This window comes from Octodon degus, unplaced genomic scaffold (assembly GCF_000260255.1).
Source record: "Octodon degus isolate 3935 unplaced genomic scaffold, OctDeg1.0 scaffold00144, whole genome shotgun sequence".
Classification (NCBI taxonomy): domain Eukaryota; kingdom Metazoa; phylum Chordata; class Mammalia; order Rodentia; family Octodontidae; genus Octodon; species Octodon degus.
In genome coordinates this window covers 519,513-535,186 of record NW_004524720.1, presented here as the reverse complement: position 1 = coordinate 535,186, position 15,674 = coordinate 519,513, and the positions used below count along the sequence as shown (strand labels likewise).

General features: G+C 37.9%; 1 protein-coding gene across 3 annotated transcripts in view; it reads left to right on the top strand.

The window, feature by feature from the left end:
* Armc4 (armadillo repeat containing 4) overlaps positions 1-6,807 on the top strand; it is a 208,388-nt gene extending 201,581 nt beyond the window's left edge. For all 3 annotated transcript variants that reach the window (XM_004641825.2, XM_023701939.1, XM_023701940.1), the window contains one exon: positions 6,433-6,807. In XM_004641825.2, the coding sequence (XP_004641882.1) occupies positions 6,433-6,546 (114 nt within the window). In that variant the 3' untranslated portion in view covers positions 6,547-6,807. The remainder of the gene's footprint in view (positions 1-6,432) is intronic.
* Positions 6,808-15,674: the final 8,867 nt, after the last annotated feature.

Sequence of the window (15,674 nt, the reverse complement as noted above, 5' to 3'; positions counted from 1 at the left end):
CCTGCAGGCAGTTGTCCAGAAGCCTCCCTGCTCACTGACTTGTGCCTTTTGGGGACAACCCCACAGCAATGCCTTGTGAATGGGGAAATGGCAAAAAGGTTCTCAGTTCAAGTCAGCCCTAGGAACATGAGGTTTTTCTGGAAAACAAGCCAAGTTGGGTGTGCATACAGGTATTTCAGCACTCATCCGGCTCTAATTAAAACTCATGTTTCTCCATCTGTGTTCGTGCAAACAATGTGGAGTCAAACCACAAGAAAATCTGTTATCACTCAAACTGGTACATATTTTTCATGCAACTGAAATGTTATATAAAATCATGAACTGTTAAATGGAAAAGCAAAAATTGAAGGCAGAGACTGGTTCCCATGCTGTCTACGTCTCACCTTCCAGGAGATGTGAGCCATGGGTCACAGCTGCGTATCGAGGGCACAAGCCTTAAGATCAAAGCCTTTTACACTGGGGGAAGTATTCCTGTTGGCTCAATCCACAAACCACTCGTTGTGCCCTGCCTGTGTCCTCATTCGATCTAATGTTGTAAAAAAATTATTTGTTTGAATGGTGTTTTAAAGTGCTGTGTGCAATTAAGTTTTAAAGCAGGGGAGCTAGTTTGCCTTCAGTGTATATATGAAGCTCCCAATAAATGTAAAGTCTGCGGGTGTACTTGGGGTGCAGGGAGGATTAAAAGGAGGAAAGTTCTGGAAAGAAGCAAGTACTTCAAAAAATTAAACCTGAGGTGTTTTTCCCCCTTATAATATTAAAAATATCTTTATGGTTGGAAAAAAGTCAATACATCTAGTAAATATACAGCAAGAGAACATGTATACTGGTTCCATGTTCACTTGTACTCAATTTGCATCTTATTTTCTTGAGAAAACCATCCCCTTTATGTATAATTGTCACAGAGGATTACAAACCTTCTTCACCTGGCTCCAGGTGTTAATGATGTGTAAACATGTGCTGTTCATTGTTAGCTGCCCACCAAATTTGGGCTTTTGTGTAGTTTCTGTTATGTAGATGTTTATGTTTTTTAAAGCTTTCCTCAGAGTGTCCTAGTTAGCTTGTGAAGCTCTTTAAAAACTAAAAACATATTCCAAAGCCTGATTCCAAACCAAGATGCATATATAGTACATAATGTTCAGATGGTGGTTTGGGAGAGTAGCACATTCTTATTCAACTTGTAAAACATTAGATGCACAGTCTCTTGATGTAGAACAAAGCAAGAAGAAACATTAATTGACAATAAAATAGAATTCAGGAACCACAATGAATTCAGATGGAGCAGCAAAACCGATCAGGGTCCCAGTAATACTTCTCCAATATCAAACTGTTCATACCCAAGCACACAGAAAAATGCTCAACTTCCAACTTTGTACCCTTGATTGAGAATATTCCTGGCTAAGTAAAATAGGCTGAGCAGGCTGCATTCACCACTAAAGAATAAATCACTGACTTTGGTGCATAACAAGCGTGGTAACAAATACAATCATTTTACGTTGTGCAAAAGTGGGGTAAGCTGTGGGCCTCAAGCCAGGGAGGCACTCAAGGTGAACTAAGGAAGTGACTCTCACCACCTACCACATGTACCATGGTGAGCCACAGGACTTTTCCTTTTATTTCTTTTAAAATATGTTTACATTTGCCTATATTTTAAGTCTTTGAAATAGTAGAGTATGGGTTCCACTGATCTAGTATTTAAGCTAAAAATTCACTAACCACCTGATGGAGTATAGAATGAAGTCTTATGATTAATGCAAGAAATTTAGGCAAAATAAATTCCCCAAAGACCAGTGGTCAGAACTAGAAGTTTGTCAGGTAAAGGAAACTTCATTTGGAGTCATAAAAATGTACTTCCTTCATCAGATGTTTCAAGCTAATGTGTAGTGTGTCACTACACAGAGATGCTGGCTAGGGAGATGGCTCAGTAGAATAAGCACTTCCCTGGCAAGTTCAAGGGCCTGAGTTCAATCCCAGGTTCTGGAAAAAAAAATCTCCTGGGGCTGGGGAGATAGCTCAGTAGAATAAGTGCTTGCTTTGCAAACACAAGGGCCTGAGTTCAATCCCTGGTTCTGAAAAAAAAAAGAGAGATGCTGTCTTCAGTGCCTGTCCCTGGCTGAGTCCTGGAACAACCAACATGCTGCAGGTTCTTGGTTTATGGAAGGGGACCTTATGTAACTGGCTTGATGCTTGGGAGTAAAGACAACTGACTCAGGGAAAGCCCAGGGGTGGGGTGGCAGGACCACAGAACAACAGCCTGCTCTGAGGCAACATGGGCAACAGTACATGTTTGGTTTTGACAGGCATAGAGCAAGGGCTTCCTTTCCAGATGAGCATGGCAGGTTAGTAACAGCTGGTGCCCAGAGAAGCCTGGGTCACTGGAACCTAAGGAAGGATGCTGGAGCAAGTGCTGACAGGAGTAAGACTGACCTCAAAGCCAAAATTCCTCTTTCCTCATTCCTTTCCATCTGACCAGGGCTGGCCTCCAGAAAATAAATGCCAGAACCAGACTTCAGGGCTGGTGAAATAATCACCATGAGAACAAATGCCATGTATGGAACCCTCGCTTTGTATTGGGCACCAGGCTTTGTGTTCAGATGCATAACCTGTGTGAAGCCAAGCTACCTCATGGTCCAGCCCAGACATGGAAATGTAGTCACAGAAACAAAAGCCTGGCAACCAAATAGCAACTGAAAGTAATTTTAAGCCTAAATTCATTCTCTTGAAAAGAGGCACATAATCATGATTGCTAAACTTCTTTAGATTTTTTTAAACTTAGTTTCTCCTTTCCATCCCAGAGTTGCTCTCCAAATAGCTTCCCTACTCTAACCGCCTAAAATTCTCTGTTCAGAATAGGATGGAAGGTCAGCTCATCCTCCCACTTTCTCCTTTCCTTCCCTTCTGTTGTTCCTTTCCACAAGATCTCCTATGCCTTGCTCGGCCTGGGCTTCTCCCCAGTTCCCTCTTGCACACCACAGGCTTGGATCAGCATGAGGTTCTGGGGCCAATTAGACACAACAGGAAGGAGAACATCAATGGGGTGGACACAAGAGGACATGTATGCATTGAAGGTGTCTATTGTGTTCATTGTCACAGTGACTCTCAGAGGGGTGCAATCTCATTAAAGATGTGAGAAGGCAGGGTTAAGATGTTTTATAACCTGCTCAACTGGCAAAAGAGTTGACATAAAAATCCAGGATGAAATAATGTGAAAACTTCACACTCTGGTCTATGACACAGACTTATCTAGAAAGGAGCTAAATGGCCTAAGACAAGTATCAACTTCTCTTTTAGATGGGATTTGCAGGTGGCATTTTATTTCATCTCTTCCTAGATTTAAAAAGCAACCATAAGACTATCATAGGAAAGATCAAGGTGAGAGTAGAATTCAGTCTGGCTGGCAGTGTATTTTCCCCCTACTAAGTGAACAACAAACAGACGATAATTAGAGGCAAGATTAGTACCATATCTCATGTGCTTAGAGAAATCCATGATGCTTTTAATTAGCATTTAGCCCTCTCTCATCAAAGAAAAGTCTACAGGTAACTGGGATTCATTTTGTTAACTTGGCTATTATAATAAAAATAATATAAATATTGATAATTAAAATGATTTAGACAATTAGGAGAGTTTTACTGCTCTATTTTCTATTTTATTTATTTATTTTTATTTATTTGTACATGGTCTCACTATGCAGCTTGGACTCATAGTGATCCTCCTGTTTCAGCCTCCCCAACTCTGGAATTACAGATGTGTGCTACCACCCCTGGTCTTGGTGGCCCACTCAATGTACTCAGGGTGGGGCCAGCACAGCGTGCAGTACCAGGGGTGGAACCTAGGTCCTTGCACCTGCCTAGGCAGGCACTTAGACTGCTGAACTATCTCTACAGCCCCCGTTCTGTTTTCCAGAACAAATAGAAGAGCCACTGATGAGGACTGAAAGGAGGATAAGTGGATAGGAAGAAAACCAGGAGAGTGTGGTAATGAAATCAGGGCTGTGCATGTTGCTGTGTAGTGCCGCACAGGCCTAGTATGTGTGCAGACGGGAAAATGTAGTCAGTTGTAACAAATGGGGGCAAGTAAGATAACTCAAAAGGGTCCCTTGGTCTGAGCAACTGGATGCTGTTGACCTCCCAGAGGGCTGACTCAATGCCAAACTGAAGGCAGAAGCCAGGCTGGCATGAGATGAATCAAATTTAAGACTGGAGATAGTAAATCCAGACAACAACTCTTTGAAGACATTCAACTATGAAGGGAAGAAAGGGGGAGAGAGCTATGTCTTTTTGCTTTGCTTTTAATGTGGAAAATGTGTGTCTAAATGATGGGAAAGAGTCATTAGAAAGGGAGAAGTCAGAGAAAAAGTAAGGAGTGGGAGAAGGGAATATTTGATAGTAAAATGTCCTCAGGACAAGGAGACAGATGGAGCATACAAGGAGAATGGCAGGCCTTGATTAAAAGGAGAGTGATATCTGTGACAGCTGGGAAGAGGGAAGGAGTGAAAGAGTGCTGAGACAGTGGCAGTTGTAGGGGTTGTTAGAGTAGTTCCTGTCCAGGGGCTTCTATCAAATTTAAGAAGCCCTTACAGCCCATCTGCTGAGAATAGGAGCTAGAAGAATGAAGAGAATTTGTAAAAGCCATTAAAAAATGATAAAGTTGCCTCATTCAAAGAGATATTGGATTGCTGGGCAGTGATAAAATTCCACTTGCAGTTCAATTGTAGTGGACTTGTCTGCCTTGTTGTTTGTATCCTGCCACTAGCGCAGCTGTTACTTCTAAAGACATGGAAAGGAAAGATGGCTTTATACACCACACTCATTTTCTTAAATGTATGTTGTAAAGAGGTTTAAGGAATTGTAAGAGAATTAAGGACTGTGGCACCTCAGCTGTACTGGGAGAAATGAAGACAGAAGACTGTCACAGAGACAGCATGGGGAGCAGTTTCCTGGATCTGATGAGAGCAAGAGTTGTTGCTAGCCCAGTAATAACAAAAGACATTGTGGTCAAAGAGTGTTGAGGTGGATTGTTGAACATGAGGACCGGGGTGTCATCTTGGATGTCAAAAGCTTACAGGTGATAAGGATCAGGAAGAAGATATGTACACGTCAATCAATATGCTAGTTTGATCAAGATATTCTCATGTACAACTTTTTAAATATTTTACATTTTTCATTTCTTAAGTCACTAGTCTACTTGGAGACAATGCTTATGTATGATGTGAGATTACCATTTTAAATTTTCTTTTATTTGATTAACCAATATTTCTTGGGCATTGGTTATTTAATCCTTTCATTAGCCCTTGTGTTCATTCTTTCCTCACTGTCCTTATTCTTTCTTCAACACTTACTGCCTCTAGCAGGAAGTAATACATTACCTTTTTATCCTCTTTCACTAGAGTACATATTTTATGTTACTGTAAAAGTTAATTTTTGATAATATTGATTTGGCCATGTCACTCCCCTGATTAATTTCCTTAAATAATTTTTTTATTACTTAGAGAATAAGAGCTAAACTCCTAAGAGTGGGAAATTTAAGACATCACAATATTTTTCCTTCTGATATTTCTGTGATTATCAAGTTATCTTCATGTTTGGGCCTTATCTATGTTTACATTCAAATACCCTGTATGGAAAATACATGATCCAGACTAACTTTTGGAAAATTTCTTCCAGGAACTATTCATTGAAATCATAATGACTAAGTTTTAAAATTTGTAATTTGTTTATTCGACATTTGGTATTTATTGTGTACTAGGCATACACCATAGTATAAATTTCTTTAAGTATTTATGAACTAACAGGCAGAAAGCATTAGCCCAATATGTAAAATAAAGAGTGCAGCAACAGACTTGAGTAAACTTCTATGAGAATTCGAAGGAAGGAGACATGGTGTTTTGTTTGATGGAAGTCAGTGGTGGCAGCCTCGTTGCATAGTTATCTGGGCAATCCTAAAAGACAGATCAAGTTGACAAAGAGGTGGTAGATGGGCACGGTAGTCTTCAATAAGACAAGAGGAAAATATGATCTTTCAGTCATGAGGGAGCCAGGAACTGACATAATTAGGTAGTTATATGATGAGATGGGGTGGAATTCAGGGAGATTAAGTCTAAGAGGGTTCACTAGTAGTCTAGGGGTGGCATAAAAGTCAGAAAGGACACAGGAAAGCAGAATTGATAGTACTTAGATGCCCAAGAAAAGTGAGACAGACAGTGGAGTGTAGCTCTGCTCCCTAAAGTAAAGTAACAATTGACTGAAGGACTCCTGCCTCTAATTAAGCACCAGCTACATTTGCATTTTTGTCTACTGGTATTTCACATATTTTTGGTGGCTTTTCAAAGTACTTACCATTTTAAATCTTTTCCATAACCTGAAGATGTACTTTTAGATTAATTTTTTTCTGTTTTTTTTTCTTCTCCCCCACCTCCTCCTTTATGTGTGACAGCTTCTCCTGGATATGGTTGGGTCCCCTGATCAGGAGCTCCAGGAAGCCGCAGCTGGGTGTATATCCAATATCCGCAGACTGGCTCTTGCTACAGAAAAGGCAAAATACAATTGAAATTCGAACAAAAATGACAAGCTACTAAATTTTACGTAACACAGGACATTCACTTCGATGTCCAGGAAGCCTAAATTGGGAAACATTTATTAACAAATACTTTAAATAGTCTAAGCGAAAATACATGGATTAAAAACGCCAATGAAGCTTTCATCTGGAAATTACCCAGCTATTTTTTCTATAATGTGCCGTGTAATGTAATGTGAAGCCAATCAATCTGTGATCATTTTCTGAGAGTTCTAGAATATATGTATACAGTGCATGTGTATAAATGATGCTTTTATGTTTGTGGTGATTTCAATAAAGAATATGGTTTTGCCAGTGTACACTTTCATAGCTGCTCGTTCTAAATGTCTTTAGAATTCCCTTTCTGTTAAATCTATCGAACGGCACTGTCATTATGACTTTGTCTGTTTGATCACTTGCAACCCACGGGAGAGTTCAGAGGAGATGTGCTGATTTCCCAAACAGTTATTGCATAGAATTTAGAGTTAAGCAGCTGGACTCTGAGAGATCATCCTGAGGTCATCCCCAATTTCTCCAAAATACTACCAAACATCTGAAAAGGTAATGTGTAACTGTCAACCTACCAGACAATGCACATCTTGGGAACACAAGCAGTGAGTTCTTTTTTCCCCCCCACTCTTGGATTTATAAGGCATAAACAATTACATGCTTTATTTCCTTTGTAGGACTTAACTGCATTTTTATTGAAATAAATTAATTTATGCTGATGTTTGGATAATACTATTTCACATAAAATTGTTTTGAATTTCTGAACTTGTTTTCAGCACACAAAGTGCTTTTTGAAAAGTGACTACAAAGGATTAATAGCATTTTATCAGGTTAAGCAACATGAAAATCCACTTAAAAGCGTCACATATATAATCTCGGTGTGCTGAAATGTTTGGGAACTGACTGTTCCATGTATCTAATAGCCAGAAAAATAGCTTTATGTGCATCAGCTCAGTACACTGAAAATCTCAGTTAATTCTTTAAAGAGCAAGCAAAGCTATTTTATTGAAAAATGTTAGGTAATGTAAATGTCATAATTTGGAGAAGATCATAAACTTAATTGAATTAAATGTAAATAATTTGTACAACATGGAAAGCCTGTTTAAAATGAGAGTTACATCAGTGATAGATGCTCTAAGACGAAGGTAAAGCACTTCTGAGGATTTTAAGATTTCTTAAAACAACTGTTCACCTCCATCACTTTTCTAAGAAAGTTTTCAAAGAGGATGCTGTGAACAAGGAAATGGTATTAATGATAAGAATTCAATATGAAGAAGAGAAATGACAAAGCTGCCATTTAGCTTTGTTTCTCAGCATAAAAGAAATCCAGAAGTCATAGATTATAGCAGCTATAGGAAAGAAATAAGCATGTTATGTTTTTTAAAGATGCACTTACCTTTGTCTTCAGATATTAAGATTTTCTGAAGTAGAAGGTCCTGGCAGCAAAGGGAAGCAACAAATGGAACAACCACAAGAGCCACATGAGTGGTGAAAGGAAAGGGCTGCTTTTACGATGTGCTAGATAGAAGGAAACTTGGGGTTTCTGCTTTTATGTAAGTTAATAAATGCATGCACAGTAAGACCGCCGTGCTATTTAAAAATAAACTAAGGACTTAGAGACAAAGAAAATTAACACAAAGATTGTCTAGTGTATTTCTAAATAAGAAACTTTTTAAAATTCCTAAACACCCAAAAGGTGTGCCATTACAGTGAAAAGTGGAAAGTGGAATTTAAAGGTCAACTTTTGGATTGTTTTTGTGAAATTACATCATGGAAAACTCTGATGCTTCTCATATAAAGCCAACAATAGCATCCTCAGCTTTCAGAGGTACAGACATAATCGGTCACACCACTGTCTAGCAGACAGCAGCTTGCTGCAAGGGCACCCACTTTCTCTTCACCTGTCTTTGTGTGAGGGTTTATATTACATTAATGTTGACTTTTTAAGGCTGACGACTTTCTTTGTAAGTTTTCCTGAAAAATTTCTTTTTCAGGCTGTATTCTTGCACAGGAGAGGGTACAGTGTCCTTTCTTGGGAATGGATGGCTGTATCAGTTTGCAAGGGGTTTAAGGTGGAAAGAATTTTAAACAGACTTCTTTGATCTCCCAATCTCTTCAGTTTTTTTTTTTTTTTTTTGGCTTTGCAAATATTATATGCCTAATTTATTAGATTGGTTAAGAATTGGGATCTTTTTTTTTTCTTTTCAAAGTTTTATTGATAAACATATAGCAATGAGACAGTTTCAAATCAAATCGAAAGTACAGTTTCAACAAATAATACACTGCATATATTCTTCTTAGTGGTTAATTGCTGTACAAGATGCAGACTTGTGATCCTACTTACAAACACCATTAGAAAAAATCATTCTATTCATTAAGAGAATGCAACTATATATCTATCCCAACCACTTTGAATACACAGATACAAAATGGACATTCATAGTTATACCCCAATTTTTTTTAAGTTCCGTTGTTGAATATTATAGGTGTGTAAACTCAGCAAAATATTCTAAAAGAGTACAGAAGCCCATAATAGCATTGGGTCTTCTGTTTAATTGGCAATGTCAGAAATTATTGACCTGAGTCCCTCACAGCTCAACATAACAACATGGCTTTACTTCCTATATTTCATCTTCATACTTTTCTACTGGATGGTTAAGACCAAGGTAAAGCAGAACCTATGCAACAAGAGTTGTAGCTTTTTGGTTTGAGAAGGTCAGTGAAATGCCCTCAGGATTTATCCTGAGATCCTGTACCTCAGATTGTAGAACCTTTGTCAGTGCAGCCATGTGGATGAGTCACGGCCATCTCTTCAGTTTTAAGGTTTCCTCTCAGGAATCTTCACCATGATCCTTCTGCTGTTTGCAGGCAACGTTCTTTTGCCACTATCAGGAGAGCCAGCATTAAAAATAATATTTCTATTTAAAACTTTTCAAACTTCTGAAATTTGGAAGATTGATTCTTTTAAGGCTTGCCATTGTAGCCTATTATTCTGATAGTTTATTATTACTGTTATACATTACTAAGGGCTCACAGGGAACTGAGAACTTACCACTCAAAATATTTGTTTCTTTGGAAAGTTTATTTCCACTTAGGAAAATGTGTGTCTCAGTTCCTGATAAGTAGAGAATGAAGAGTAGTGAGTTGATCCTTTTCCTTTACATAATTGCTTAAGTTATTAAAATAAAATCCCCCAATCTGAATACTATAAGATGATTAATCACATTAAGTGAAGATTTGAGAATGGAGTAGGCTATATCCATTCCTTTTCTACTTCCCTGTCAGTGGAATGCATGAAGTGTATTCAGTAAAAACATTAAAAAAAAAAAACCCACTCATTAAAAACCTTACTATCTCAAATGCACTAAATGCCAACATAACAAAATGCTTTACATACTCTTAAGAGCAAAAAGTAGAACTCTCCCTTTAAAGAGTGAAACAGAAAAAGGAACTAAATTTAACATGATACCATTATATGCAGGCACAGTGGTATGTATTTTTGAGCTCATCTAAAACACAGAACTGATGAGATAGAAAACCTCAGCATACTTGGGGGCCTGTCTAAGAGGATGAATCATTTTGCAAGGGCAATTTAACAATGCCTATCAAAAGCGCTATAATTTTCTGCACTGTTGAATTACATCCAGGAATTTATTTAGAACAGCATTCTCCACTGAAATTGTTTGGATTTTGAGTGTCCCCCAGATGCTGCTGTGTTAGAGGTTCATTCTCGAAGTAAAGCCATGTTGTTATGTTGAGCTGTGGGGGACTCAGGTCAATAATTTCTGACATTGCCAGTTAAACAGAAGACCCAATGCTACTATGGGCTACTGGACTCTTTTAGAATATTTTGCTGAGTTTACACACCTATAATATTCAACAAAGGAACTTAAAAAATTTGGGATATAACTATGAATGTCCATTTTGTATCTGTGTATTCAAAGTGGTTGGGATAGATACATAGTTGCATTCTCTTAATGAATAGAATGATTTTTTCTAATGGTGTTTATAAGTAGGATCACAAGTCTGCATCTTGTACAGCAATTAACCACTAAGAAGAATATATGCAGTATATTATTTGTTGAAACTGTACTTTCGATTTGATTTGAAACTGTCTCATTGTTATATGTTTATCAATAAAACTTTGAAAAGAAAAAAAAAAGAGGTTCATTCTCCAGGTTGACACTGTTGGAAAGCAGTAAAAACAGTCGTGGGGTCTAAAAGATCTTTGTGTCACTGTGAGTGTGCCCCCAAGGGGATTATGGAGAAGTGGCTCTTCCTTTCTCCTTCGTTTCTCTGCTCTGAGGTAGTTTGGCCCTGCCAGGTGGTCCTGCCTTGATGGGTTGACTTGCCACAGGCCAAGGGCAATGGAATTAGTTGGTCATAGTTTGGAACCTTCAAAACTGTGAGTGAAAGAATTGTTTGGTTTTTTTTTTTCACAGTTTGATTATCTGTTATTTTTTAGACTGATGGAAAGTTGGCACATGCACACACAACCATTGTTTATAATGGTAAAAATATTAGGAAAATTTTGGTCAATCTGATTGTGTTCAACTATACAATAAAAGCCCATTGTGTAAAAATAGAAAGCTTTTCAGAATACATTGTTAAATTGCAAAGTAGGTTTTAAAGCTGTGCTTATAATGTAAGCACATTAAAAAATATATGCATGTATGTGGGCACTTATTAGAGAATGACCTGCATCATACACACCAAACTAAACAAGTGATTATTCTTGAATGGTGGAATAAGAATTATTTCTAATTGTTCACATCACTGTTTTTTAACTTATTTTACAATGAATATGAATTACTTTCTTGAAAATAAAAAAATTCAAATTAATTTTAATTTTCTGTTACTTGGAAACATATAAGGCTGACATTCTTCCTGTTTCCAAACAGAAGCTTTAAAAGAGAAGTCATTTGTAAAATGGGACATGCAACACATCCATAAGATAAATGAAACTCTGAAAATATGACAAACTTCAACAGCTGAAATTCCATAATATTCTTAATTCTTGACACACATTTGTAATAGCTTTAAACTACAACAATAATGACATGGTGTAATTGAGACATTATAAAGTAGTTTATATAAATTCTAAGCATTTCTTTATTTGATTTTTGGTGGTTAAGAATTTGAACTGTATTCCAAGAGGGTAGAAATCAGATAACTGAAATAACTCAAAGGCTCATTTATAGATTGCTTCCTATAATGTTGTTTTGAGAAGAAAAGAATGATTTGTTATTTGTTTATCCTATTGTGGATGTCCAAAATGAACAAATTTGTGATTATTAGGTGTGTTTATATTTTTGCCTGAATAAATCTAATAGAATCACATTTTCTAAAAAAGAAACACACTCTCTGGCCAGCCAAATACCTCAGCAGATTAAAGCACCTGCAAGCAGGTACAGGGCCTGGGGGTTCAATCCCCCAGCCTGCCATGCCAGCCCCGTCCCTGGGGTGTGCTGAAATGGAGATTGAGACTGGACATGGTGGCACACACCTAAAATCCAAGAACTTGGGAGGCTGTAAACAAGAGAATCACTATGAGTCTGATCTAGTAATGAGACCATGAACACCCTTTAGACCCTTCCTTAAAATATAAAATATAAATAAATAAAAAGATATTCTCAATTAAAATATACCAACATCTAACAATATAATAGTTTCATAGATTTTTCTGTTCCTTTAAGATTCTTTGTTATTCCCCTTTGTGTTTTTGTGCTAAAATTATTATATTAACTCCTTCTTATTCCAAAATTATTTTCTTCATTCTATATTTCTCCACCTTCTACTCTTTCTTTGACAAATGGTTATTACATTTTTCAACTCTTAAAATACGCTATGGTTTGATTTCTGCAAGTGCAAGATATTTTAATATGTTTCTGATGTGCAATTATCATGACTGTCTAGAGTACTTGTAACAGATGGGATTCTTACACTCATAGTTCATTGTTTTTACACTTTTAAGTAAAAATGAGTGATTCCCTAGTTTTGTCTGTCAAGACAGTAGCTTTTCTTTTGGCATTTCATGCCAACTTAATTTATTAGTTCATAAAATACTTATGAAATCTCTAAGAGCATAAAAATTACATAAATTAATTACACTATTGATATGTGATATTTGGATTTAAGATTTATCATTACAATTTGGATTTATGTCCTGGTTCATTCTTCCTTTTGTTTTTTGTTTTTGTTTTTTTTTTTGTTTGTTTGTTTAATTCCATTTCTTTTTTTTTCACTGTACAAAATTAATTTTGTTTTTTTTTTCTTTTCAAAGTTTTATTGATAAACATATAGCAATGAGACAGTTTCAAATCAAATCGAAAGTACAGTTTCAACAAATAATACACTGCATGCATTCTTCCTAGTGGTTAATTGCTGTACAAGATGCAGACGTGTGATCCTACTTACAAACACCATTAGAAAAAATCATTCCATTCATTAAGAGAATGCAACTATATATCTATCCCAACCACTTTGAATACACAGATACAAAATGGACATTCATAGTTATACCCCAATTTTTTTTAAGTTCCGTTGTTGAATATTATAGGTGTGTAAACTCAGCAAAATATTCTAAAAGAGTACAGAAGCCCATAATATCATTGGGTCTTCTGTTTAACTGGCAATGTCAGAAATTATTGACCTGAGTCCCCCACAGCTCAACATAACAACATGGCTTTACTTCCCATATTTCATCTTCATACTTTTCTACTGGATGGTTAAGACCAAGGTAAAGCAGGACCTGTGCAACAAGAGTTGTAGCTTTTTGGTCTGACAAGGTCAGTGAAATGCCCTCAGGATTTATCTTGAGATCCTGTACCTCAGATTGTAGAACATTTGTCAGTGTCAGCCATGTGGATGAGTCACAGCCAATGCTTGGCCTATGTGCTCTCTGTGAAAGCCTGAGAGAGTGTCTTCTCCCCATGTGACTCTCCTTAGGCACACTCTACGTCATCAATCACTTTCCTCTTTGGCCCCATAATCTTCTTGATCAGAAAATTTGGGACACTACCGAGGTACATGACGTTACAGTACAAGTTCTCATATGTCCTGAGTCTTAATTGATCTTAGAAGGGTAGGGCCAAAATGTTGGCTTTCCTTGTAGCCCTCCTTTTTCTCTAATTTTGGTCTGCAAACTTAGGTTGTTAACCATCCAGAAGACAAGCTTATTGTTATTATCAAACGATTTACGCTATCAAGCTTAACCTCACTATCTCACTGCATTTCAAACATCTTAGGCATAATAAGGAACAGGTATTTTTCCATTCTTCCTTTTGAAAAATATATTAGTGAATACAGTGTATTAGTATCTCAATTACTTTCCTCTTCATTGCTGAGACCAAATACTAGACATCCAGAATGAAGGAAGGAAAGGTTTATTTAGCTCACAGTGTGCAGAGGTTTCAGTCCATACTTGACTGGCTCAGGGCAGAGTGGCACATGGCAGAGGGCAGCTGTTGATAGCAGCAGAAAACAGTAAAATGGTAAGAGCAAGATGGAGGAGTAGTGGCAACAACAAGTCTGTCTCCCTGATGTTGCATTCAGGCTCTCCATCCTAGGTTGGGTGTAGCGCTCACACCCATAATCCCAGCAGCACTTATGCCCATAATCCCAGCAGTTCTCACACCCATAATCTCAGCACTGGATCATGAATTAGTCACAAATTCTAGAAGTCCTCCTCAGTAACTGAATGAGGCTTTGGGGGACAAAATCCATAACATTCCACCCCTGGGCCTCCAAAGACTCACATATATCCCTTTATGCAAAAGGCATTTTAGTCCATTTCAAAGAGTTGCCAAAGTTCTAACAGCTTCAGCATTGCTGAAAAGTCCAAGTCCCAAGTCTCCTCCAATATCTAAGGCAAACTCTTATCTGTGAGCCCCTGTACAAATGAAAAGCTAAACACTTCCAACATTCAATGGAACAAGAAAAACAGTACCATTCCAAAAGGTACAAATGAGGGTATACAAAGCATTGGGACAAAAGTAAGTCCAAAATCCCACAGGGCAAACATTAAGGCCTGTAGTTTCATGTGGAACATTCAACACAATCTGTGAAGTGAGTTCCAAAGGCCTTACGTGGCACTTCCCCTATGGCACTTCTGGGGATTGTAGTTCCCATGGTTTCTTTCTTAGGCCTGCTTTGCTCCCTTCTTGCAACTTTCTTTAGATGATTCTCATTCCTAGCTTTTCCAAATTTCTGGAGTCTCCACTGAACTTTAGGCTTCTCACAGATCCACACACTATCTTCCCAGGGGCACACTTCCTGGCCTCCCAGGCCTTCTTAAATATAGGTGGAAGCCTTCTTAACCTCAGAACTTCTACATTCTGCATACACCCCAAACCAACACCATGTGGGTGATGCCAAGGTCTGCTGCCAGCTGGAGCAGTAGCCAAGTTTTCCTCTGTCTTGGCTGTAGGGTCAATGCCTGGGTTGCTGAGCATTCTGAACCTGATTCTGAGGAACAGATTTTCTATAACATTGCCATTCTGGAACATGTGCACTGTGGCTTTTTTTTCTCAAAGCAAAGTCTTTCACTTTTGCAGCTTTGGGGATACAAAAGGTGGAGTCCTGATGCTCCTTATGATGCCCTCAGGCCATCTTTTCTATTTTTCTTCTCCTTCTCAGTAATGGAGAGCTTCTCATCTCTACTTTGTAGTCCACAGCTTTATTAGAGCTTCCTTTCAGGCCAAACACAAGATTTATAATCATCCTTCTGGGGTTTTTGCTATTGATTCTCAGCATAAATCTAACTACCAGCCCCCAACAATAGCCCTGACACTACTTCAGCATTCACCTGCCTTGAAATTTCTTTCACAAGATTCATCATGCCATTGCACTTAATCCCAGTCTCAAGCAGTCTCTGGACATGAGCAAAATGTAGACAAACTTTTTGCCAAGCCATATATGCTTCATCTGGAGTTCAACAACCAATGAAATCCTTCCTCCCAGAAGAAAACTTTCCCAGCCTGGTCTTTACAGGCAAGATTTCTATCAGCATTCTGGTCTTCTGAGCTCTGGCCAGAATCTCCCATACAGAACATGCAAAGATGTTTCAGCTCTACTCTTTCAGGCAACATCTCCTATCTCTTCTCATAAGCCAT